The 18,680-nt window shown below is 35.0% G+C and overlaps 1 protein-coding gene and 1 long non-coding RNA gene across 3 annotated transcripts; one reads left to right on the forward strand and one right to left on the reverse strand.

Moving 5' to 3' along the window:
- Positions 1-105: 105 nt before the first annotated feature.
- On the reverse strand, positions 106-7,316 carry INT2 (inositol transporter 2). Of its 2 annotated transcripts, none has more exons than XM_086590777.1 (7): positions 7,078-7,316; positions 3,526-3,665; positions 3,246-3,316; positions 1,915-2,250; positions 1,717-1,824; positions 1,005-1,592; positions 106-840 (listed from the first exon to the last, which is right to left on the reverse strand). In XM_086590777.1, the coding sequence occupies exons 2-7, from the start codon at positions 3,653-3,655 to the stop codon at positions 355-357; spliced, it is 1,719 nt and encodes a 572-aa protein (XP_086446903.1). In that variant the 5' UTR covers positions 3,656-3,665; positions 7,078-7,316; the 3' UTR covers positions 106-354. The 2 variants fall into 2 exon arrangements, with proteins under 2 accessions (XP_086446903.1, XP_086446904.1); XM_086590778.1 differs by lacking the exon at positions 7,078-7,316 and adding an exon at positions 4,823-4,943.
- A 2,374-nt stretch (positions 7,317-9,690) lies between these two features.
- On the forward strand, positions 9,691-12,645 carry LOC147519109 (uncharacterized). Its single transcript, XR_015214188.1, has 5 exons — positions 9,691-9,821; positions 9,925-9,969; positions 10,159-10,231; positions 12,053-12,112; positions 12,524-12,645. It is a non-coding gene; the product is annotated as an uncharacterized LOC147519109 (long non-coding RNA).
- The last annotated feature ends 6,035 nt before the right edge of the window (positions 12,646-18,680 follow it).

The raw sequence follows: 18,680 nt of genomic DNA on the forward strand, positions 1-18,680 counted from the left end.
CATTTACCGGACCGTAAAGGCCAGTTTGAAACGTTAATCACATCTCAGGTGATTGTTCCACGCTGCATAAATCTAGCTGACTGTTCAATTTTTCAAAACACGGTATCCATGAAAACATATCTACTAGTAATAATTACCGTTCCTCGTATCCTTGTATCATTTGAAGAGTGTCAAGTTGTCAACAATACACTAACCGTCTTCCCTTATATTAGTTACAAGGGTCCCTTTTAAGAAAACATGAAATTTAAACATCTACTTTTAAGCTGCACAAGCTCAATGTTGATATTAAGTTCTCTATCACCTCTATATAAAGTATAAAATTAAAGAAGAAGAGAACTCAAATCATAATGTTGATCAAACGACTGAGCCCTTCTGAATTATGGGTTTGGGGTCTTTTTTCCAGAACTTGTAATGCAAAGCTCTCTGATCCAACATATTCTCCACCTCTTCAATGTGAAGACCCTTGGTTTCTGGTACGCAAACTAGTACAAATATTAAACCAACGAAAGCTACTACTCCAAATCCAAAGAATGTCCAACCAGTCCCAAGTACTTCTGTAAAGGTGAGAAACGTCTGAGCGATGAACAGGTTTGAAATCCAGTTTGCAGTCGCAGCAATTCCTCCACAAACGCCTCTGTACCTCAGTGGGTAGATCTCAGAATTCACGATCCATGGGACAGTACCCATACCAGGAGAAAAGGACATGATGTACAAGGCCAATCCAACTAGTGCCAACCATCCATATTTACTTGGGCAGCCTTTTGTGTACCATAGGCTATGGTCCAGTTTGCAGGCATCCTTCATTTTACCATCTGTTATCACACATGCTCCAGGGCGAAGCTGCAGTTTTTAAAGGCACTTGTTAAAACTAAGAACAAAGAAACACAGAGATATTGAAACAATAACAACTGAAGTTATCCTACTGAATGGCAAGCGCAACTGCGCAAGAAGTATGGTATTGGGACTAGATTCAATGAAACAAAGGGAGGAGATGCTTAGTTCACCTTATGTTCAGAAGAAGCACAGAATCCACAATCTGGAGCCTTCAAACACCTCATGCAGTCCCAAGAATCAGATGGCTGATAAGCTGGACATGTAAAATTAGAGTATTTTGCTGTCTCCACAAATCCAACTGGTGGTGAATTTTTTTCTGTTTGATTGAAGACTCCAGTCAGAAGTGCAAGTGAGACTATAACGCCACACAAACTGTACACCAGAAGTTTCTTCCTCCCTGTCTTGTCTATAAAAGTAATGCTCACTATGGTGCCAGCGGCATTCAGACTGGATGTAATTAGTGAGAGACGCAGCGCAGTTTGGTTGGATGCAATTCCAGCTAGCTGAACAATGGTAGGACTGTAGTACATAACCGTATTTATGCCCACTAGTTGTTGGAATACCTGAAGCATAACACCTGCAAGGAGAGCTCTCCTTACACTTTTAGTTTGAAACAACTTAACAAATTTGTATTTTTCTGAAGACGCATCTTCCTTGGCTTCTTTCTCCACTGAATCTTTAAGATCTTGAATCTCTTGTTCGACTTGATCAGCCGGGTATAGCTTTCGAAGTGTGGTATTGGCTTCTTCTCCTTTACCCTGTGGTTCATTGAAAATGAAAGATGTGTTACCAATTTGAATATGTAAGATAAATTTCACATACAGATATGCATGTTTGAAAAGCTGAAGTGCAGAAGTGCAGAAAATAACAAAGTTGAAGGACCTGTCTATATAGCCAACGTGGTGATTCCGGCAGAAAAAACATCAAGCCAAATTGGATTAGTGCAGGAAGTCCAGCAACTCCAAGCATCCATCTCCATGAATGAGGTGCCTATTAAAACCCATGAAGTGGTTAGCACTTAATACCTTTTATCTTAAGAACATAAATCTAAAATTCTCTTTAAACTGGTATATGTGTTACCTCTGTGAAGGCTAAATTAATTATGTAAGACAGAAACTGGCCTCCAGTTATGAGGAAGCCATTGAGACTGACTAGTGCACCACGGATGTTATGTGGAGAAGCTTCAGATATGTACAACGGAGCTGTCATTGATGCCATTCCGACGCCAAGGCCCACAAAAGCTCTGCCAACAATGATGACAGATGGATTGGGTGCAACAGCCATGAGGATGGCCCCAGCAAAGAAAAGAATGTCAGCAACAATAATTGAGATCTTTCGTCCAAATCGATCACACGTCCAGCCTCCAATTGCTGCTCCTATAATGGCTCCTGCCACCGCCATGCTCACTATGAGTTCCTGTGTACAAGCACATAGTGAGATTATTATAGTTTTGGGGTAAGATAATGAAATCTCACATGTGAACTTGTTATTCGTTAGTTTGTTTTAGTTGGAGGAATGCTAAGAAGCAACTCTTAATACATTGTTTTAGACAGTGTTCTGTTTTTCAAGTTGATACTTCAAATTCAGTAACACACCCACCAACTCACTAACTTAAACACGCTCAGGACACACAGACATGAAACGAAACAATTGTACAAGCATAAACGTGTCCAATATGACAACATGTGCTAGGCTGCTCATAAAGTATGAGACACCATACATTTATCATCTGTTCATTGTTTGAACTCTCAAAAGGATGAGAGAGTACCTCCATCACGCCATCAGACGTAAACAAGCCCCATTCGAAACACATTGCGCTCATGCCCTATAATAGACATGAGTACAGGACACAACTTCCACCGGACGCACTCTCTTATCATCCCTGAGAGACTTCTGAGTAGAATGGTAAGATTGAGCTTAATTGCTCTCTTGAAAAGGATGGTAATTGCTGTCTTTTGATCAAAATAAGAATCATGATAGGGATGGTTCTTGAAGGCAAAGGGCAGAACATGTTTTGAAGATAATACTTAATAAGTTGGAAACTGGCCGTCAAAAAAAATAGTTCAGAAGATCTGCTATACAACAATTTTCCACGTGTCCGTACGAGTTTTTGAGTGTCCAAGCATGTTGAACGCATAATTGTCTAACGATCCAATACTATTACATAGACTAGAACCGGAACAAGTTTTAACTGTTATCTGTCCTATACGGAAAATTTGTATTGGCTCCTCTGACAACACTGTGTACAACATGTTTGGGTACTATAATTTTTCTTCTTAAATTATACCCTATCAGATTTTGCAGCTTGCTTTACTTGGGAAGTACAACCTTTCTGAAATCCACATCTCAAGAAAATCTTTTGGTGCTTAAGAAAATATCTGAAAAACTATTCTATAGGCTAAATTTCTTACCTGTAACCATGTCTTCTTATCAACAACAGTATAATCATCTCTAATGTAAAGAAGTGCTCCAGAAATCACTCCTGATCACTCAAAACATGACAAGAAAATGAGTTTGATTAAACCAATTATAATAAAAATTTGACAAAAGGCCATAAGCTAATAAGTAAACTGTTACAACATCTAATTAAATATTTTCACATAACTATTTTTTAATGAACTTTTTCACTCAACAAAAACAAACTTGACGGGTTGATAACATCTATGAACATATCATAAAAAACACACACACCTGTATCATATCCAAACAGCAAGCCACCTATCCCAGCAGAGAAGGCGAGTCGAAGAACATAAGGATTTTTCTTTAACAGAGCGAATAACTCTCTCCAAGCTGAAGCATCAGCTGGATGGATTCCTTCCATGACTTGAAAGCTAGAATTGTATAATAAGAATGAAAAGAGAAGTGTGCTTAAGTTAGTGAAGTATATAGCTTTGTTACGCAGTATATGTTCCTAATACATATAACACTAACAAAGAAGAAGAGGAGAAAGAAACAGCATTCTCTATGTGAAGTGAAGAAGAGGAGAAAGAAGCAGGAGAAAGGGAGAGGAAGAGTGTCATTTATGGGCAGATGGACTGATGTTTCTACACAAGCCAATAGTCAACAGTCTTTGTCATTTACTTCTTGACCACCACAACACCCCATTATTTTGGATGTGATAAGCAAAGTGACAAAACAGTCTTGAAAGTGAGAATCAAAAGGAACTTAAATGAACACTACCAAAGTAGAAGTGCAGAACAAATTTGATTTTTGCTTTTATAAACAAAAGAGGTGTCCTTTCAAGAAAAATGACACCCATTTCAAAAAGGGTGCTCTAGATATGTTGCATTGGATCAATAATGAGTTGGCTGGCTTACCATTGTTGAAACAAAAAAGTTGTTAACTTACCAATACTGCATTAGCCAGCTTACACCAGTTGTTCACAAAATTCACAAAAATTATGAACATGATTTCTTTTTCGGTAAAGCTATAATTTAAAAAGATAAAATCACATTCAATATTCATCCAAGTACACTCAATTTTACTCCTATGCAGACCTGCTAAATATAGATCTTCTAGTACAAATGTACAATCAGAAATATTTAAACAACAAAATTCAAAGAGGAGCCAATAAGATAAAAGGAATCATCTTATATATTTGTCTATTTAAATTTACTAAGTGATATAAATATGTTCTTATCACTTTAGAATCTTGATATTGAAACCATCTTAATTAGCCATCTTTTTACATAGGTATTGAAAAGTGGACCCAATCCAGATTCCAGACTATGTTCTCTGTTCCCTTCCACTAAATAATTATCATAATGAGAGATGCTCTTGCAGAATAATATTCAATGAGGTCGTATTGAATCAAACTAACTCTCAGAACTTCAGAAGTTAAAAATTATTCTATGATTAAATCACGGAGGATACGTATATACTATGACGCAATGAGCTTGACCACTACAGTGTGCGAATCTGTTAGGGATTCTATCTCGATCTCATGGAGATTGACTTTCATGAGATGCAGTCACTATGCGTTTCTTACCTCAACAAAAAGACACTAATCTGTTTGGATTCTGGACTTCGGTTTTTTCATAGTAAACAGTGCCGGCTCAACCCTTAGGCGAGTCAGGCGGCCGCCTAAGGCCTCAAATTTAGAAGGCCTCATATTTCCTAATTTATCCACATATTTGTTTATTATTACCTAATTTTATAAAGAAAAAAATGCTAAAAAAGGATATGATAGTCAATTTGTTTACAAATGAGTTTTCTATCCACGCACTAAATTTCGGAGTGAATTAATGTGGAGTGTATACAATCCAATAGTCCACCGCACAAATGACATCTCGATGTATTAATATTAATCCAATGGCTACAAGCGCGTAGTAATTTCAGTTTTTGTAGGAGTGTGCTCATTTAATCAAATTGTTTCATTGGAAGAATAAAAACAAATCGGAAAATCCCACATTTAGTGAAACAATCTCCACATTCTATGCATTTTCTTATTCTCTCTCTTAATTAAACTGTCTTAATTAAAGAAATTGTCATTACACTTCTCTCATTAAAATTTTCTCTCTCACTTGTTCTATTTCACTAATTTCAAGTTTAACCATTTGTCTTCACTTTTGAGTTCTAAATGGTTAATTATCAATTCATCATTTAATACTCAAATTTGATTTTTATTATTATTATTATTTGATTTTATTTATTTATTTCAATATGAATCTATTCTTTTATTTATTTATAGTTTTGATGTTTATTTGGTTACGTTTTTGTCGTTTTTTCATTCGATTTGAGTCATAATACTAGATTTTCGCTCTTAATTTATAATAAAATTGTGAATATATAGTGATTTTTTTTTGTGATTATAGATGGCCTAGGAAATAAAGGCCTCGCAAATAAAGCTCTCGCCTAAGGCCACATTTTGGCTTGAGCCGGCCCTGATAGTAAATAAGCCTTTCATGTTCTTTCTCAAGCTGTCATGCATGCATTCCATACTAGTTAAATTATATATAACTTATCCCAAAAAAACGGCTTATTGAAGTACTGACGCAAGTTTCAAGCAACACACTCTATGATCTCATTGTTTATATTTTTCACCAGGTTTAACACACTTCTAATCAAACTTGATGACTGAACAAACACAAATGCATGCTGTTGGCTTTTGCTGGCCTCAATTTTGCTTGGAATGGAGTTGGACTTTACGGGTGGTCAATAAAGCAATAATATAAAACGGTAGAACAAATATTTTCATAGTAGTTTAGTTTAATACAGTTGTTTAAAGTTTAAACTTTGAACGCGCGAACTGAAATCTTTATTTCCTTCACCAATTAAGAAGCTGAGTTTGGTGCCTAAAAGTTACACAGATCGATATTATATGCCTACTGCTCGCCCGCGTCATTGGTGAGTTCTGGCGCTTGAAAATTCAAGAATAGTGTGCACTAAGTGTCAAAATTTCTTTATCAGTTAATCTCTTAGAGTAAAACTAGTGTGGGCAGGAAAAAGAGAGTGTTTGATTGAATCTAGGACACTCATCAGGCAGGAGTGAGGGAGGGTGTATTACACTAAAAAATACTGCCATCTGCCTACAGGTGCTAGACGTCCTCAATCTCTTACACAATTCTCCATAGTTTGTGATTTCGAACAGAATCTCAAAATTCCATTGAATATTACGGTTTTTGGAAAAATCGAAATAACTGAATGAGGTCGAAAAATATATATTTCAATATTTAGTTGGAACATATTGGAATTCCATCTGAAATATCGGATTTTGGAACCTTCGGAATTCCAAAAAATTTGAAGTATAATATCATTGTTGATTACAATCCCCTGCTCTTCCTTTTGTACTTTTTATTTTCGTAACAGAAACCAATACTCACTTCATGAGATTAATATATACTCATTATCGGAAAAAAGAAAAAAACGATAACAATATATTATTAGATTTGGGCTACCCGAGGATATCCCTATAGGGATGAGTGTGCCAATACCGTTGGATCCGAGATCCAACGGTCCGAAAATAAAAAACAAACAAAAAGAGAGAGAATGTGAATTTGTTTTTGATTTTCGGACCGTTGGATCTTGATGTCGTCCCTATGAGGATATCCTCGGGGTAGAGGAACTCATATTATTATACTCTCTAGGCCTCAATGTGGGTGTTAAGCATAAGACAACGCACCTCCTCAAATTTACGTTTGTGACAAAAGTGACTACCTATACTATATATAGTTCATAGTACCATAAAAACAGTAAAGAAATTCAACTAACATGTAATTATTGAAGAATCAAGTAAGTAATTACCTCTCTTCAAACCTTTATAGTGTTGGGACTTTGGATAATAGTTGTTTAAATCCTTGACGATAGCTTCCGTGATAGAGAACAGATAATTAGGCACTCCTTAGTTATGAACAATCAACAAAATTGGTGGTTTATTTGACAAAAGAAAAAGTAGTTGGAGACTGTAGTAAGAGACCACCTTTTCTGCGATATATACATAGAGAGAGAGTAGGAGGATTTTTTCCTGTCTAGTTTATGGCAATGTTTTGGATAGTTGTCAATCGAGGAGACAAGGATTGATAAACTTGCAAATAAAATATTCGAGATCTTTTAATTAGGAAAAATAATTTATACTGTTGGCACTTCCATAAGATATGACAAGGATAAAAATATGGATAAGAGATAGTAAAGAACGGAAATTTTAATGGATATATATTGAGGAAGGAAGTAGAGTTATGGGTACTAGAGCGCTTCTATTTCTATTCCGACTCCCTCTATAACTATAACTTCCGACTCCGTTTACTACATGATATCCAAATCCTACTTTCTCTTTCTAAAAATAAAAAACCAAATATAAAAACAAAATAATAACAAATAACATACCTACTTAAATACTAAAACTAAAAATAGTAATAAATAAATCAACAAACTTATTAATATTTTCACAAAAAATAAATAAATAAAGAAAAAAAATCAAAAAGTTGAATTGGGTGTGGCAAACAAATCATCCTATTTTACCATTTTCATCTTCAATCACACCATTTTGATATTCATACAATTCACTGTCTTCTATGTCTAGTTCATCTACACATTTATTTAAGCTAATAGAACCGAATAATTTTTTATTCTCCATTCAAAAGGGGTACGTTGTGTTTGATTTTTTTTTTGGCGTTGGTTTTTTGGCTTTTTAGAGCCAGTAGTTTTCACAAAGAAAGAGAGAGAGGAGGGAGTGAAACTTTTTTTGGCATTGATTTTTCTTTTTTTATTATTTCTACGTGCAATATAGGTAAGTTTTTGTTATTTATTTCTTGCTATTTTGGGTTTAGTTATTTAATTGGGTAAGTTATTACTTATTTATTTGTTTCTATTTTTGTTTTTTTTATTTTTAGAAATATAAATATAATTTGGGTGCCACGTAAGACAAGGAGTCGCTGGGGAGTTATGAAAAGAGTCTAAATAGATTTTTTGTGGGTAATAACTATCTTTATAAAAAATAAATAAAATAAAGTAGAGTACATTATGGTTATATAAATTAATAAATTTGTCCCAAAGCCCATTTTCAAGTACAAATCACTCTTCGAACTAGTGTTTTTTTTTAAATAACTCACAATGACAATTTTTAGGTTAAAATAACCTATAAAGACAAATAGTCTGGATTTGAAATAAATATTTTCCAATATTATCATTTATATCGTTTTGCTATGAACAATGAGTGTTCACACCTTATGTTGATGTATGAACAGTGATTGTTCATACCCAAATAGGTGAACGTACCTCATACAATATGTTGATGTATAAACATGTTCTTACAAATCATACATTATATTAAGGTATAAACAGTGTTTGTTCATACTCCAATATGTGTTATTACTGATCATATAATATATTATGTTGAGATATAAACAGTGATTGTTCATACCCCAAATAGGTATGAATAATGAATGTTCATAACTCATGTTGAGGCATGAACAACCCAAATAGGTATGTATGAACAATTATTGTTCATACTTCAATATGTGTTCTTACTGACCATACATTATGTTGAGGTATGATACTCCAAATAGATATGAACAATCATTGTTCATACTATATACACTAGGTCATTTCGGTTGGGTCAGATCATTTATTATTTTGCAGCAGGGGTATACTTGATCTTTCATCTACCCGAGCCGTTTTTAATTTCGCGTCAAGAGTATACTTGATGACCTTTCATCTACCTGGTCCTTGTGAGTTATCCAAAAAAAAAAAGATGGTTTATGAGAGTTACTTTTTTCTCCAATATGTCCCTAAGAGTCACTCCCTGTATATAGATACTCTTTTTTCCTTAGGCTAAAAATACAGGTAATAGTTGAAACTTGAAAACTATAGAAACCATATATAGCTTTTAGGAAACAGTAAGTGATCGAGATAGACAAATTTGCAAAAACAATAACAAAAACTAACCAATTTTTTTTTTAATTGCATAGTTTTTAAAACACTCCCTCACCAACCTATTTATTCAAAAATAAATATAACGGTAAAGAAAATAATGTTTTTGCAATCATCTTTTGTCTAGGTTAGAGATTTCCAAATGAGTTAAAATTTTGTAAAGATGATGTTTATAGTGAGTAGATGATATCTACAAAAAATTAGGTTTGAAATAATTTTCTAGGTGAAATTTTACTTACGTACTTATCTTATATATAATGGGAAAACTTGCCCCGTTTATTAGTCCCCGTATTCACTATTTTAGACCAATCTTTTAAATAAAAAGGGTACCCAAAAGTTTCACCAATAAAATTTTCACAAAACTTATGTCCAAGGGTAAATTTGTCATTCAACAAAAAAATAAATAAAAAACACGGAAAATTAATCGGTAATTTAAAGCATCTTCCGGACTATAAAACTCAACGTCTTCGTAAAACAGAGACACCATTTCGCGTTTTCCCAATTAAAAAAAAAAAAAAAAAATTCATTCCTCTTCTCCGTTCCTTTCCCAATTAAAACCCTGATATCAAATCAAGCCCTTTGCAACCAACCAACCCTGTTTTCCATTTTCAGAATCAAAGGTAATACTTTCTTTCATTTTCGTTTTTTAATATTCTTTAATCCTGTAACACTTTCTTCCCAATAAAACTTGACGAAAAGTTTTTGATTGCTTTGGTTATCCAGATTACCTTCCAACCGTCAATGACCCATTGGTTCACCACGGAAGAGGTGTCTTCAATTTTCCTCTTTCTAATTTTAGTGTTTTATCTTAGTGATTGAAATTTTTTCCAAATTACAGATAACCCGTCATTAATTGTTCGCACTAATGAATTTTAGGATGACTTATTTTTAGTACATTTACTTTTTATTGGTTTGATACTATTCTATCGTTCTACTTAAATTTCTTTGTTTATACAGTGATAGCAGTCATTGTACATTTTCAGGACTTATCAGTTACTAAATGTGTTGTCCTGAGTTTGGCGATCATCAGGTATATTGACACTTCAGGATTTATATTTAATTTCATTGTCAGTTTCTTCGCTTTATACCGATCTTTTGTGGGTTTGTGTTTCTCTTACATGTTGATTCACGTCGTCATAAGACATCTCTTTCCATCTTTAAAAAAAAAAAAAAAAAAAAAATCCTTTTGCACTATGGATGCCTTGCTTTGCCATGGAAGAGGTCAGCTTAGTGTTCATATACTTTTAGCTTAGCGTTTAATTTACTTTTTCAGTTTAACCTACGCACCAATGGTGTTATGTTTAGCTTCAAAATTTAATCCACTTTCACTCGCCTTCTTTTAGTTCTTTCCTACCATTCTTCTGTGGGCTTGACCGTTTGACAAGGAACAAACTTAAAACTTATCAAATTCTAATCTCAGTTGAGTGTTTTCGTTTCCACTATTGATGGCATTCTTTTTTGGTTTATCCTGTTATGGTCCCTGTAGCGTATAATGCAATTCTAAGGATGATTTTTCTTCTTCCTAGAACTATCATTCCAACGTATTTTTTTAGTTAAGGTTGCTGATTCTTATGGTGTATAAAAAAAAGAGGAGTGGAAAGCATGACTAGCTTGGAGAATTGAAGAGAAAAATAACCGATTTAGCACCTTTTTTTTACTGTTGGTCTCTTGAAAGAAAAATCGATCAGTGCGTTTTCACTTTTTTTTCAAACTCAAAAACTCCACCTTAGAACTTCTAATATCAATTGCCCTTCCATCAATTTGATTTAGTTATTTCCGCTTACAACCAATTGTACTTTAACGATCAAGTGGTGTAGTATGCATTTCTCGTTCTTTTACTGTTTGATTTTAATTTATGTTCGAGTTTCTATTTCCTAATATTTTTTAGTTTTTAGTTTTTATTATCATAGTTCACTCCATCAGCGTTGATTTTACCAGGTTAGGAGTTCAACAGTCTAAATCTCGATCCTAATTACCCCCTTATGACTTATGATTGTGTTTGTTTCCTTTAAATGGTTTTTACTTTTTAGGAACTATATCATGTATAATTGACCGAGAATTTTTCTTATTTTATTTATTTGTCTGTTTTTAGATGCATGTCTATGAATGAGTTATTTGACACCATTGCTACACAATTTTTGGTCTATTTCTTTTCTATCCTGTAAGGCTTGCTTCTTTGTTTTTTATTGCTTGAGGTCTGTGATTTTTTTTTGGAGGCACTGTGAAGTTTTGGTTCACCTTAAAACAACACAAAGTTTAAGTGGGTGAGAGTTGACTATTTGACACAAACCAACTTTGGTTTTACCGATGATAATTAAACCATATGTCATGTTTTTAGTCTAACTCATTATGCAAGGTTGGGTTTTGAGCGGTGGTGTCATGCTTATTAGGTTAGGAGTTCAACAGTCTAATTCTCGATCCTAATTACGCCCTTACGACTTATGATTGTGTTTGTTTCCTTTAAATGGTTTTTACTTTTTAGGAACTTTATCATGTATAATTGACCGAGAATTTTTCTTATTTTATTTATTTGTCTGTTTTTAGATGCATGTCTATGAATGAGTTATTTGACACCATTGCTACACAAATTTTGGTCTATTTCTTTTCGATCCTGTAAGGCTTGCTTCTTTGTTTTTATTGCTTGAGGTCTGTGATTTTTTTTGGAGGCACTTTGAAGTTTTGGTTTACCTTAAAACAACACAAAGTTTAAGTGGGTGAGAGTTGACTATTTGACACAAACCAACTTTGGATTTACCGATGATAATTAAACCATATGTCGTGTTTTTAGTCTAACTCATTATGCAAGGTTGGGTTTTGAGCGGTGGTGTATGGTTATGGTTATCTTTTGCAGAACCCCTTTGCAGAATGAATGTTTGCCGATTGCAAAGCAACAAAGTGAAACCAGTACTAGGTATGGTTCAATTATTCATTTTTTGTTGTTTGTAGTTATGATATGGTGTGAGATTTTCTGGGCAATTGCAGCAACGAAGTTCTATTTAAATTTGTGCGATATATACACACACACACACATATATGAATGTGTGTGTGTATATATATGTGTGTGTGTGTGTGCTTATTGAAAGAATTGGAACTCATTTTGATTAAAAGGTGGAGTTATTGGTGGAACTCATTTTGAATAAAAGGTGGAACTCATTTTGAACTCAAGTATGTTGCCAACATTATTCCCTCCCCCCAAAACCCTTTTCCATAAGTAAATAAGAAACTATTCCCTTGCAGTCTGTTGAATTTTCCCATAGAAAATTATTATTCTCTGTAGAAATGTGCCATATTTGAAAAGGATCTTTTCGCGTGCGAATTTCAGAGTCACTTCAGCTTTACTTGCAATGGTTACTGGGAATTACGAGCAAAAGAACAACTAATGGTTGAGCATGCTCTTCTAATTTAAGGGCAGAGGTGGAATTAAGGGCAAAGGGCAGAGATGGAATTAAAGGAGAAGGCTAACAGAGAGGCTGCAGAGACCAGGCTGCGGATGGTAGCGATGCTACAAGTAGAGCAAGCTCGTGCTGAGATGCTTGCTCATCCTATGCGAGGGAATGCTTTTGGGTATTAGGCTGATGTTCGTTCGGTTGGTCATAACTTGGGAGGACTTGAACAGGTAGTTCACATGGACGAGATGGTTCATGGATGGGTTAACACAGAGAGAGGAACAAGAACCAACTGAGGATTTCTTGAATGATGAGAATGAACCTGGAAACAGAGAGACTGGGATACAAGATGTGTGGTGGGGAGCAGGGCACTTTGATTTGAATTCTAGGTGACATAAATTGTGAGAGGAGCCTTGGACTTATTTGACATTTCTGCCTAGAACTGGACGACGATATTATATAGACAACCAAGATTCAACACTAACGCAATGGGGAAGAGCGAGAAACAAAAAGAAAGATAAGAAAAATGGTGCGGCCGATGGATATCTCGACGCCTTCACAAAGATCGGACACTCCCCAAATTGACACATAACAGAAGTTACTGACTAAAGATTCATTTAACGGTGTTCTCAACAGAAAAGATCAAGAAGGGAGTGCCCATGAAGAGATCAAAGAGTGTTAGAAAGATGAAAGCCATCAAGAAGGCTATATCCAAAAATGAGAAGTCAGAAGGGAAAATCACAAAGAGTGAAAAAAAAGTGTGGAGAACTAAATCTGTAAAATTGCTATCTGAATAGAGTTTAAACACCCTTAACATTGTTGAGAGCGATTAGAATGCTACAAAGGAGATGGTCTCATGCAAATGCCCTTGGCTATTTGAACAGTCCATCTCTAGATGAAGTGTTATTACCACTTTTTGTGCGTATGTCGTTGAGATATAATTCATTTACCCCTGTACCAAGTTTTGCAGAACAAATTTTGGAATTGTCTGGGAAAGAAAAAAAAAATGAGCTCCACAATTGATATGTATATTCTTTACACATGAGGATGCTGATAGGGATCTAATTCGATAATTGTTTCCCCCCAAAACCTTTTTTTTCCCATTGAACCTTACCAAAAGCTTGCTCTTTAAGTAGGAAAAATGAAATTATTAAATTTTGTCTCTGTGCAACCTTACACGCAGTCTTTCTTTCTTTCTTTTTTTTTTTTTTTTTTTTTTTTTTTTGGGTTTAGGGGTATGTGACTTTATTCACCTTTTTATGGTTCAACACCTTTGTCCAATGCAACCAAGGTGACTATTTTCCCAAGTCAAAACGAGGGTGAAGCCTTTAATCGAGATAGTGGCTGAGTTGTGAACTTCGGACAAGACGTTGGATTCCGTTTCGTGTGTTTTTTTAAAAAAAAATCGGTTTTTTTTTTCGGACGGAATGTTTCATTCCGTCTCGCGTGTTTTCGATTTTTTTAAAAACTTTAGTCGGTATGTTTCATTCCGTCCGGTGCGTTTTTTCGATTTTTACATTCCGACGGAATCCAACATCCTGTCCGAGATTATTTTTTTCACCTTTGCATTGGGCAGCCTCACTTTGCTTTTCACCAAAACGGTGGAAAAGAGGGGAAATACTGTCGAGGTGAAAAATAGTAACTTGCAATCCTTGCATTGGGAATGCTCTAAGGAACAGATACTTAAGTTAGCGAGGCCCAGGAAGGGAACAAACAACAACAGACTTATCACGAAAATTGTTCCGTTTAGCGAAACCGTAATTATAAATACAAAAATTGTTCCGTTGTCAAGCCTAACTTCTTCTCTTGCTTCCCAATTTCTCATGTGGCATCTTTGGCACCAGGGAATAGCATTATCGTGCAAAAAAAAGGTTTGCTCATTACTATCTTCAGTCTCTTCTACAACACTTTGCATATATCAAATTTAAATGGACACAATTTTATCATTACTGCATTGTTTCATCGTTTTTTTTTTCATAGTACTATAGTGAAAGACATTAAATAGGTATGCATAAATTTGCATTTATCAATCTCTAAGAACGGACTTGAATTAGTTCTCAAGTATTGAGGGCCCTAGAAGTATGTATTTTTCAGTCCTTTTTCACTATGGTGAATTGTTTATTACTAATTATGGTGATGGAAGCAACTCATTTTTAGACTCTAACTTTATGACTATATTTGGTTTTTAGATATTTTTTTGTTGGAAGAAATGTTAGAGCAGTATTTAAGTTCATTTTACATATTTTCAAATTTGTTTCAGCTATTTTTTTTTTTCAAATTGGGATTGTATAGCGCATTCTTCTTATATTGACAACTCATACGCAGATCAGGAGTGTATTAGTGCATTCATTTTGTAGCTACTGATTCACATATGAGTTATGTCGTGCTATATTTGAAATCAAATCCCAGGAGTTAGCAATTCATCTTAATTAATTATTTTGTGTCTTCTACTTTGTGTCCTACTCAAACCTACCTCTCTGTTTAAGAACGTAGAATTTAGGCCGAATATATGACATGGTAAATAAGATAGAGAATTTGGACGTATAGAAACCAAATAAGATGGTTTGAAATTTGTGCCTTAGGTTAGTTTCAGTGACAAATAGAGAATGTGTCTCATTGTTACCCGTCCATTTATCAGGTGAAATTTACTCAAAAGCAATTAACCATATACTGTCCACAAGTCCTTTTTTCCAGTCCTGGATTAGCTTAATTAAATTGTTATTTGGCAGGCAACGGATGCCGTGGTAGATTGCGAATAAATACTCTTTGATTTGTCATGCAACAGTTATGTTAATAATGGTTATTAGATTTGGTTTGCCATGCAACAGTGATGCAACATCATTTCCGTAAATAGTTGTTCTATAAAACAGCCTAACAGGTAAGTTGCGCCTCTTTCCCTGATGTCTAAAATTCTCAGTGAGGGATAAGGTTAGCTTAGAAGCCTTCCTAAATAATCTGCAATCAAGTGATATTAAAGTATGCAAACCAGTCAGGACTTAGATAAGTTACCTGTTGCATAACAGAGTTTGACAGAAAGTCCAATTTAGGTAGTTTTTCATCCAAGCCAAACCAACAAACATAACCCCCGAACTGCAACTATGTTAGTACCATAGGACTTTCCAACTGACCATCAAATCCTGGCCAGAGCATGCTTAATTTGGAGAACCAGGACTCAATGACTTATTCCAGAACTAACTGCATGACTATAGTTCCTGGTGTACATTGAGAAAGCTGCTAATATAAATGAACTGGGTATATGTATGCCTTGAACCTGATTCACAAGTAGCTAGCAGTTCAAGCTTTTGTAGGGTATGTCATGCCTTGGTAGCTGGAAGGAAGATGGCTACAACGTCAAGCCATACTCTCTTACGAGAACATTGATCCCTTTCTTTCATTGTAAATGGTAATGTTAGGGAAAGAGCTAATATTTGGCAACACTTCTCTTAACGAAAATGTTCCACGAGACTATCATTTGGGTCAATTTTTTTTTAATTCTCTTAAACTATTTGGGGTACACTCATATGAATCCAACAATGTTCCTCAATCACATATAAATGTTCGACAAGATAATTACACAACTAGCAACACAAAGGTTAACTTCATTAACATAATGCCTATTTTTTTGGTAAATTAGTTTGTGGCATATAAACTAATAATTATATATTGACTAAATTACCTCTTCGAATATATTTAATCGCAACATGGCAGAGCATCCAAAAACGAATCGAACAAAGAATACAACTAGCGTATTGAAATGTTTTTTTTCTTATTGAACTTTTTAATTTACTATTCTAATTTACATGCTTTCATTACTTTGATTTTCTCCACAACAAATTTTCTTTTATAGCACGTGCAACGCACGTGCCCATTTACTAGTTTTAACTTAAAATAAATATGTACTTCTAAGATCCATATTATATATATCCCATATATATTTTATGTACTTCTAAGATTATATAGGATGGTTATATGAACTCTACCTTATAGTGACTCCAATGTTACTCCACTCTTAAAACTGGATTTATAAGATGAATTGAGGGTTACTTTTTTTGTAGAGATATACATCACATAATGGAGAACACCCACACAAAAAATATGCTCAATATAATTAAATATGTCTAATCTTGTCAAAACTTGTTATGAAATTAAAAAAAATTGAGCTGTTGGATAATTTCATAACATTCCGATCTAAATGATTTTTGACGAAGTTGTTTGTACATTTTCAAATGAGTTGTTGTTGTTGTTGTTGTTGTTGTTGTTTGTTTGTTTGTGTGTGTGTGTGTGTGTGTGTGTGTGTGTGTTTTTTTTTTTTTTTTTTTTTTTTTTTTTTTTTATTTTTTTATTGAGAATGATCTATATTGTGTGGAGAATATCTCTACAAAAAATCAGCGTATAATTCATTATAGTTAGTGGTGGAGTAACTTTGGAGTCACTTTAATTAAGTTGAGTTCATATAACCATCGTAGCCCCCATATATATATAAATATGACTAGGATAGATGAAGTAGTTTGAAAATGAAATTTTTATTAGATATGCAAAACCGAAATAAAAATGTTGGAAAAGAAAAAAAAAAAATGTAATGAGCCATGGTTCCAGTAGTTACTTTATTATTATGGTTGTTTTCGGATAATACGGTTGATAGTGACAAACTATAAAAAATATAAAGTGGCCAGAATCTTATAAATAATTGCTTTAAAATTTAGATTCATTGAAGATTTGATACAATTGATGTGACATGTGGATGACCTAAAATATCCTGGAAGGTGTGAGGGACTAATATACACAACCAATATATATCATACGTGTATCTAGTATAACAGAAATACCACACCGACCTCATATCCTTGACCTCCAAACTCGCTTCATAAGTGATTCACCTCATGTAGGTGGTCTACTTGAGCTCGAACTACAAGCAACGACATTGTCGCACGATCTAAGATGTTTGTCTTACGAACTCGCTCCAGGATGATGCAGGTCGCATAGACGATCTCACGCAGAACGCTTCATCTCATGACATCACCCCTTATCCAGATGCAATCATTACCAGGGACATACTTACACAACCCATCACCGCAATATATGAACCAATGCAACCACTCCCCATTATTATGGAATTACTACCAACACCTGCCTTACACGCATCCCTGATCTCCACCACACATATGTACTCGTCAGTACATGTGTTGTGCAGATCTACATGCTCAACAACTATAAATACCACCCGCATGAACTACGTCAGACCTGATTCTTCTCTCTCCCCAGAATCGAGAGACAGATACGTAGGCAGTTTGCTCAACAACGAACTCGGTCTTTTCTATTTTCAAACCCCTTCTCTTCTCCTATCATATTTGTAAGGGATAACTAAAACACACCTTTACATTGGCGCCGTCTGTGGTCTCAATTTCTTGAGAAACCACTTTCTAAAAATCAGAAATACTCAAGCCCATGAAGCATGGCAAGCCTCGAAGCTTAGATCTAAGGCTTAACAAGTTAGTTAGGCACAATGAACGAGCACATCACCCTGCTCAGGTAGGAGAATGTCGCTCTAAAAGCACAAGTGGACGCACAAAACCCAACTGATGCAATAGCAGAGGACGGTATCCATGAAGTTAATCAGCAGATTAACGAGATGTCGCAACGAATCAATCAGAGTGCAGTCAATCAAGCTCCAAAATTACTACTGTTAGTTCATACTAACTCTTTGGTGCTAGCACGCATTTTGTACAGGTTCATCAAGCTCCAAACTATGGGCTAGCCATAGCCATTTCCGAACTGGGGCCAGTCATTGCCATCTTAATAGGCTCAATTCAGTTATTATGCTCTATGCATCTCCAGAATTACTACCGTTAGTTCGTAATAACTCTTTGGTGCTAGCTCGCATTTTGTACAGGGCAATTAAAACTTCAAAAATAAACTGGGGCTAGCTATTGACGATGATCTCCAAATCAGGATGCCCACAGACTCATTCGGATCACGACACCCAGCTGAGTATAACGCTCACTCGAGCTCAAACGCTGCATAGCGTCACCACTTCTCTCCTATTGTCAAGACCCCAGAGGTCGCCCCAGCTCCTGTTATCAAGACCCCAGAGGT

This window comes from Coptis chinensis, chromosome 2 (genome assembly GCF_015680905.1).
Source record: "Coptis chinensis isolate HL-2020 chromosome 2, ASM1568090v1, whole genome shotgun sequence".
In the NCBI taxonomy this organism is placed as follows: domain Eukaryota; kingdom Viridiplantae; phylum Streptophyta; class Magnoliopsida; order Ranunculales; family Ranunculaceae; genus Coptis; species Coptis chinensis.